Source organism: Nematolebias whitei, chromosome 10, assembly GCF_014905685.2.
Source record: "Nematolebias whitei isolate Nwh7 chromosome 10, NemWhi1, whole genome shotgun sequence".
Classification (NCBI taxonomy): Eukaryota; Metazoa; Chordata; class Actinopteri; order Cyprinodontiformes; family Rivulidae; genus Nematolebias; species Nematolebias whitei.
This window is the reverse complement of record NC_056507.1, coordinates 15266750-15275449: the sequence shown is the minus strand read 5'-3', so window position 1 is coordinate 15275449 and position 8700 is coordinate 15266750. Positions and strand designations below refer to the sequence as shown.

The 8700-nt window shown below is 36.4% G+C and overlaps 1 protein-coding gene across 1 annotated transcript in view; it reads right to left on the bottom strand.

Annotated features, from left to right (window-relative positions):
- The window catches only part of cdh13 (cadherin 13, H-cadherin (heart)), a 413855-nt gene that overhangs the window by 256409 nt on the left and 148746 nt on the right, over window positions 1-8700 (bottom strand). Inside the window, exon 3 of the mRNA XM_037683165.1 lies at window positions 3534-3745. Within this exon, the coding sequence (XP_037539093.1) occupies window positions 3534-3745 (212 nt within the window). The remainder of the gene's footprint in view (window positions 1-3533; window positions 3746-8700) is intronic.

Sequence of the window (8700 nt, the reverse complement as noted above, 5' to 3'; positions counted from 1 at the left end):
GGATGGATGGATGGATGGATGGATGGATGGATGGATGGATGGATGGAAGGAAAAATACATAGGCAAGTCACAATGTCATTACTTTATTTTCTTTAAATGTTATTTAGGATTTTTCATTTTTATTTGTGCTTTTGTTACTTTTAATAGAAATATCACCTTATTGTTACCTAACATGATGACAATGTTCACAGTGAAAACACGTTCATTGTTTACTCAAACGTGACCCAACTTTAGCATTTATAAAATCTGAATTTTCCAAAAGATATAAAATTCAGTTAGTCTTATTTAAAATGTTTGTCATGATTTTGGTATTTAGTCATGAATCAGACATTATAAATGTCACGGTGCTAGAAAGTCAAAGAATCACCAGTAATTACACTTTTTCTTTAAGAAGACGTGAACTTATTTAATATCAGTCCTCCAGAGAGTTTTTAAGACATTTAGGAAATTGAATTAAAGCTGGTAAGGGTAAGGAAATGACAAATTATAAAGATTCATCTCCCGGGAACCACATCTTGAATTAATGACATTTAATGTCAGGATATTTATTTTAGATCTTAAGTTGTAGAATAGTGTCTTGACAATGAAGTCTCATGTCTCCTGAGTGATTTAAAATGTTTATAATGACCACTGAAGTGAAAATAGTTTGTTAAAATAATCTAGAATAAAAATGAAAAAAAAAAAAACAGCAAGGAAAAACAAAGGCATAGCGCAAGATATAAAGTTTTGACATTTTATTGAGCTACAAAAGCAAAACTATTCAATGAACTTGTTTTAATCACAGCTCTAAAACTAAAGGAAGATTGTTGGAGTTAAAAAGTTTGGCTGAACAAAAGTTATTTGCACTTTGGTGACGAGTTCACGGAAATCACGTTTATTCTCCTTCCTCATCGATCAGCTTTCCTACGTTTCCAAATTCTTGTCAATAAACAGTTATTATTGTCTGCAAATGCTAAACCAGAAATCATCTTTGCCGTTTGTTTCCATTAGACTTTAGCATAAAATATTTAGATTATGTTTGTTTTACGGCAGAAAAAGTTTGGCTACATCAATTCAGTAATAAAAAAAAAAATCTATAAATATGGTTGTTTTTCGCCACATAGCATCTTTGAGGGCATTGCATTATGTTAATTAATGATAATTGAGGTTACGTAAGCAGGCTTTATATTTATACATTATTAGAATTATTTACATACTGTATACAAAATTCTTACTGACAACAGATGTTTCTGAACATTTGATAAATGTGCATTTTGATTTATTGTATTATTATTATTATTTATTTGTTTATTTATTTATGTTTTGCTTGTACTCAAAATGTATAAAAGCTGTGTGAATGTCAAAGTGCCAAGATTTACAGCTCTAAGCAAAAATCTGTTTGTGATCTATTACTATTCATTACGTGATTTAAAATAACAGCCTGGCATTTTTGGAAACATATTTTAAACTCGTTAAACACATTTTACAAGCAGGTACTGAGCAAAAGAAACATTAAAGTTTCTATATTCACATATTGTCTTTGTTGTTGACATGTATTTTTTAATTACCCATGCATATTTTAGCTTTAATCAGGAAAAATGCAGTAACTGCAACAAGTTGGCGCTGGTGTAGGTTGTGTGAATACATGTTTGCAGGTGCAGGGTCATTTTAGCATCCAATTAGACTAGTTTAGAGCAGATACAGGAAACCTTGATGATAGTTAGGATTGAAATGAGAGTCAGTGTAAAATGCATAATCAGACTTATGCTATAAAACTTCCTAAAATAAGCAGTCTTGACAACAATCCAGTATCTACAGAGACTAAAGTGCAAATGAATCATGTGATAATTGGAGCTTCGGAGGTGCTGACAGGTGGTTATGGTAGCTGTTGTTTTGTTCTATTTATTGTGTAAAAACTCCACCTGCTACTAACCAAGTTGTTAAGACACATAGAAGTGGTTAAAAAAAATTACAAAATACATATTTTATATTTGGAAAATTAATGACTTTACAGAAAACATCAAAATATATCTTACATGGGGCAATGATAGCCAGTGAAGCACTGCTAAATTATGTGCTGTGCTATTTAAAAATATATATACTTTTGCATTATTAAGCAAACCAACTGCGTCAAACGCACAACACTTGGCATATACACACTCTAAGGGTGTAGTACAGAGGTGAAGAAGAGAGTCCAGGCAGGATGAAGTGGATGGAGAAAAGTTTCAGGAGTGATTTGTGACAAAAAGGTGTCAGCAAAGGTCAAAGGAAAAGTTTTCAAGACACTGGTGAGACCAGCTATGATGTATGGTCTGGAGACAGTGGCATCGTCAAAAAGACAGGAGAAAGAACTGGAAGTAGCAGAAATGAAGATGTTGAGGTTCTTCTTAGGAGTGACAAGGATTGATAAGATTAGGAATGAGATCATCAGAGGTACTGCCATAGGCGTTGCAACCATTATATGTGAAGGGGACAAGTCCCCCCCACACTCAAAAAACGTTCATTTAGACCCCCCACCCCCCCCCCCACCCAACACACACACATTTTTACTATAAAACATTAGTTCAGGAGGCGCAGTTTCTCTTTCTTCGTGAACTAATCCATTCCACTTGATTAAAAGGAGAATACTCAAGCCACTAAAACTCCACTCCAGGTTTTCCTGGTTACCTCCAACTCTCCACCGTCCCTTCCTGCCTCTTGCCTCAGCAGAAAACGTGCACAGGTGGAGGAGGTACCTGTGTTACTCGCTCACCAGTTTAGCGAGCTTAGTGTGGGCAGTTGTTGACTTGGGGGGGGTCGATCATAAACATATATTCATGTTAGGAGGATGCTTGAGAGGAGCGCTGTGTCTGTAGCATCTTAGCTTAGCAGTAACTGTGCCGCTGTCAGAAACTGCAGGTGTAAGAGACGCTGTGTGTTCAGGTGCATTAAAGTTGAAATGTCTTTAAAACCCCACACCTTATTGTCCTCAAGCTTCATGAGAAACATAATTTAGTGTTTAGTGTTATGAGTAGTGTTGAACACAAGTAAAAAAAAAGTCCAGTGGTGATGTTTTTATTTCTCTATAAACACAAATAGCGCCGATCTGAGGCTCTGTATTAAAGTGTATTAAAGTTAAAACGTCTTTAAAACCCACAGAGGAATTTACACAAACTTGGTGAGAAACATGTTTTAAATATGTGGAATTAAAGGAAATCTAGGTGAAATGTTGCTTTTTTGTGGCGTGCACACACACGCGCGCACACATACACACCTACAAATATCGTGTCCCCCCCACATTACAGATGCTTCTGACGCCCTCGGGTACAGCACAAGTTGAACAACTGGGAGATAAAGTTAGAGAGGCCAGACTGAGATGGTTTGGACATGTCCAGAGGAGGGACAGTGGGTATATTGGTAGAAAGAGGTTAGAAATGCAGCTGCCAGGAAAAAGACAAAGAGGAGATATATGGATGCAGTTAGAGAGGACATGTTGGCGTGAGGACAGAGTGAGATGGAAGATGAGGATTCGCTGTGGCAATCCTTAGAAAGGGAACAGCCAGAAGTAGACTTACCCTGAGAGTGTACGCTGACTGACCCGGGAGTTCAGAAACATCCACCTGTGCCAAATCGTCGGTGTGTGCATTGAACCCATGGATGAGCAGGACTGGCCCACTGTACACAACGTCCTGCAAAGGAACTAGATTCAGATCTTCATCCACATGGAATCTGGGATCTGACACGTCAAACGTCACATCCGTGTTCCCTGCGCAGTCATCAAACTTAACTGGAAAAAAAGAGAAAAACAGAACACACAAAAGTTGTTTTTGACATCGCACTAATCAGATTATAAACAGACACGTCAGGAGGAATAAGGCCAATGACAGCTACTGAGGGAACTCTGCAGCGCGACGTTAAAACTTGAGGAGCTGTCAAACAATACATAAAAGCAAGATATTCAGGTATAAACTGATAATAACGTAACTGATGATAAAATGTAATGTTTTTATGCTATTAGTACTTAGTGTATTTTTAGTTGATGTCTTTCTTTGTTCATATCTTAGATGTTATTATTGTTTTTCTTTTACATTTTATTGTTGGATGTAACTGGGACCCTGTGTACATAATTTCGTTCCACCACATGTACCACATGTGATGCGAATGACAATAAATAAACTCTGACTCTAATAATCTGAAGATAGACATATAACCAGTGCAGAGTAGCATGTTCTCAGGGAATGTCAGTGAAGCTTTAAAACCAGTGATTATAACCTACAGAAAAATATGCTACCCAGTGTAGACCTTTGCAGGAGTTTAACAGCAGAGAAATCAGTGCTGCCAAGTTGCAAGGCAGGGAGACAAAGTAGTTTGATGAGCAAAAAAAGGAACAAGTCATCTTTGAGTTCTGAGAAAGTGACGTAAGCACATGTGGGCTCGGTCCGCCTGACTGAAGGAGATACTGCCAAAGACTCTACCAGGAATTATCCCTTCTGATCTTCTTCATCCTTTTTTATCTCTCGCTCACACTCCCATTGGTGTTGCAACATGATCCCCATGTCCTCCCCCACCCTTAGCCCCGCCAATCCTCCTCTCCCTCATCCGTCACCCCCTCTTAACCTCCGTCTCCCATGACGATCCTTACCGAGGTGGATTTGGGAGGAAAGGAGGGAGTCAGAGGAAGTCTGGGTGTGTAAATGAAAAAGTGAGTACAGCAGGCAGCATGCTGCTCTGTGGAACCTTCAGTGTGAAGGTGAGGCAACATTTCAGACCTCTAGTGCCCCCCTCAGAAATATGGTTGGTTGCTATTTATTATATTAGATTTTTCTTTTATTTTTTTTGTTTGTTTTTATTTTTTCTTCTTTTTTTTTCTTTAGATCAAACTGCTTAGTTGAGCTGAAAAGTGACTTTGTTGTCATGGAGGTGTGTGCCTCTAACTGAGACTGGCTAGATCACCGCACCATACCTGCTTCATAGGAGATTTAAATGACGATGCAATGAATTCAAAAGCTCATGATTGGGCTAAACAATTATTACATTATCAAATAACAGAATAGCAAAAGCTTTATTGTCATGTAACAGTTCCATCAATGTGACACTTTGAAACCTCGGTCAAATTTTGACATTTTAATCATTAAATGCAACAAAAATAAAGTTTAATCAACTATTGATTCATAGCCACTGGGTTTCAATCTCAACAAATCCTCTCTATTGACCAGGACTCAGCATTTTTTTTTCAATTAACCTGCTTGACTTTCAGCAAGAAAGATAAATATCAAAGATACAGTAGAAAAAGGCAGGTGGTAAGCCACAGGGCCATCAGAACCATTAATTCTGATTCATTAAACTCCACACAAAAAGGTCCAAAGCCAGTAGGCGATTCTGCAACTTTCTCGTTGAAAGGTGACAGATCTAACCACTGCTCCCCCGTGATATAAAAATTAATCCAATTCTATTTTAATTTGTCAAAGGAAGAAAAGAAAACTCGCCTCTGTGTGTTCCCCACACTGGAGACCGACAGTCCATCTCAAATGAGAAACATGTTTGAACTCAGCTTTATAAAAGTTTTGAGAGCAGCTTGGAGATCAATATTGCCTCTCTAAAGACACAGCACAGCTTCAGACATTAGTACAAAGGAGACTCCAAGCCTTTTATGACAACCGACTAATAAAAAGATAAGACCACAAACTAGATTACTGTAGATCCACAGATATTGGTCTGCAGTATTCTGACTTATTCACAGATTGGTCTTAAATTCATTTGCAATACATGAGTTCAGGTTTAACAGCAGAAAAAATAAATATTTTTGAAGAATAGATGAGCTGCATGCTCATAATGCGACTTATAAGTTATTCTTATTTAAGGTGAAAATGAATGTTACCAACTTTCAATCTGTTTACTTTTGTACAAACTTTATCCTGTTCAGAGGGAGCTCTCTTCCAGCGGGCAAGCCACAATGTTTCTATGTGCACTGAGAGCTTTCATAAAACGTTACTAAAACTGCTTTCTTCCACCTGCGTAATATCACTAACATTAGAAACATCTTATCTAAACATGATGCAGAAAAACTAGTTCATGCATTTGTCATGTCTCAACTGGACTATTGCAATGGTTTATTATCTGGATGTCCAAATACTTCTTTAAAAAGTCTTCAGTTAATCCAAAATGTTGCTGCCAGAGTCTTAACTGGAGTTAGTAGGTAGGAGAGATCATATCTCTCCAGTTTTAGCTTCTCTCCACTGGCTCCCTGTCAAATCTAGAATTGAATTCAAAATCTTACTTCTAACCTACAAAGTTCTCAACAACCTAGCTCCATCTTATATTACATACCTTATTGTTCCATATTTTCCTAACAGAGCACTTCGCTCTCAGTCTGCAGGCTTACTTGCGGTTCCTAGAGTTTCCAAAAGCAGAATGGGTGGAAGATCTTTCAGTTATCAGGCTCCTCTCTTGTGGAACTAACATCCAGTTTCTGCCCATGAGGCTGACACATTGTCCAGTTTTAAGAACTGGGCTTAAAACTTTCCTTTCTGATAAATCCTATAGTTAGGGTTGGCTTGTTATGCTGCCATAGAGTTAGACTACTGGAGGACAAATTGACCCTATTTCCTTAAATTAATTGTTCAAATTGAATCGTTTTTATTTGATATTATTTATATCTGGACATGTGATTCTTGACCTGCCATTGTATATCTGTTCCTATCAAACCCAGTCAGTCGAAGCAGATGGCCGCTTGTCCTGAGCCTGGTTCTGCTAAAGGTTTCTTCCTCACAAGGGAGCTTTTCCTTTCCACTGTTGCCTTCATGCTTGCTCAAGATGAAAATCTGCAATGAAGTTAAACTCAAAGCAGTCTGCACCTCAGATAATTAATGTTATTAACTTACTTTGTATGTATATGAATGTTTCTGAGATTACTTCTGTTGTGACTTGGTGCTATATAAATAAACTGAATTGTAAATGCATTAATCCCCTTCTATATTAGAAACAAAATGCAACAAAACAAAACAAACACACACAAAAAAGAACTAAAAACATAACAAAATAAATGATAATGTATATGCTGTTAAAGGACTACATGGTTTTAAACAATCTGTGTGTCTTTGTGTGCTTGGCTGCAGAAAACTTACATTTTTGTTCATGTATATTATTATTGGTTGTTCTGAAGTTGGAATCAGAATTACCTCATGTTAATAAAACCTTTCCACATCAAGGGAAATTCTGGTAAATATAATTTATGCAAACTTGACATAACTCCAGCAAGCATCTGGCAGTTCACCAGAGAGCATTTCCCAAATAGCAGATGAAAGTTCAGATGAAAAGGTTTGTTTTCATGTGTCTGCTTTTTGTGTGGGCAACACCCACACTACAGTTATTTATCAGGAAAATGAGACTGTCTCAGATAACACATTTTCATCAATGCTGCGTTGACTTTGGTGTTGTTTATTTAAAGAACCATGTATTCTGTTTAAACTTTGAATGGGAGAAAAGAGTAAATTTGACAAGAGAAGCAGGGGATTGTTAAAAAAAAAGTGTAAAAATATCTATATATTTTCTGTTTTTTATAATATATCTTGATTTAAACTTTTTCCAATAAAAATAATATACTTTATTTTTTTAAGAAGCATGAAAAAATACAAATCCACACATATTTTGATCATTGTTTTCTCTTTTTTAAATATATAAAATTACTTGTTTATGACATTGAAATGATATATCCCCACTGTATGCCCTGCTGCAGCTAAGATGTTACCCTGTCTACTGGTCTACTGAAGTAAAAACAATATGAGCATTAATGAAATTGTGGTTAAAAAAAAAAAAAAAAAAAAATATATATATATATATATATATTATGAATTGCAAAGGAAAATGCCATCCTTATTTGGAGAAAGCAGTGCACCAACGAGCTCTGTCCATGGTTTTGCTTGTGGCTTCATTGTGCTGCAGACACGACTGACTGAACAGAACAGAAACAGCCAGAGCTGAGCATACGGCTCATACAACTGTACAATATACATTTATTTATAAAGCACATTAAAACAACACTGCTGGCCAAAGTGCTGAGCACAGTGACATTCACACAAAAACGTGAGAAAAAAAGAGAGAGCTGCAAAAAAACGTTTAAATTTTCATGGTGAAGTCATCTGAAACAAGTGTACAAATACAAGCCTTCTACATCGATATGTTAGCAGAGAGCTAATAATCTGAAGCTAATTGCTTATTTGAAATAATGTTAGTTAGTCAACTGTAACAAATTACCCTCCACCACAGGAATTTGTTTACTCAACTGTAAAACTTTCAATGATTTAGAGAATGTAATTATTTTATACTTGAAACATGGAACAAAAACACTCAGCCATGGTCTTGGTCTTTCGACTGACTGATGCTTTCATGTATTCTGATCAGCTGACATCCAGCTGTTATTATCTAATGTTTGGGGTAAATAACTTGGTATGTGTTTACAAGTAATAAAAGAGCAAACCAGAATTTTCTACAAAATGTGAGCAGCTCCATCAGTTTCCTTTGTGCTGTAGAAGCTTCACACGCTGACCTCGGGTCTTGACTTCTGACCTTTATCTTGTTTTTGCTTCATCAAAATTACCCCAGAGAAAAGAATCAAAGCCAGCAGGAAAAAAGGTTTTTGAAAAAAGGGTACATAGAGGCAGGAACTGTGGAAAAATGCCAACACTTTTTGTGATAGAAAAAAAAAAAAAAATTTTATGATACATATTTATATATATATTTATA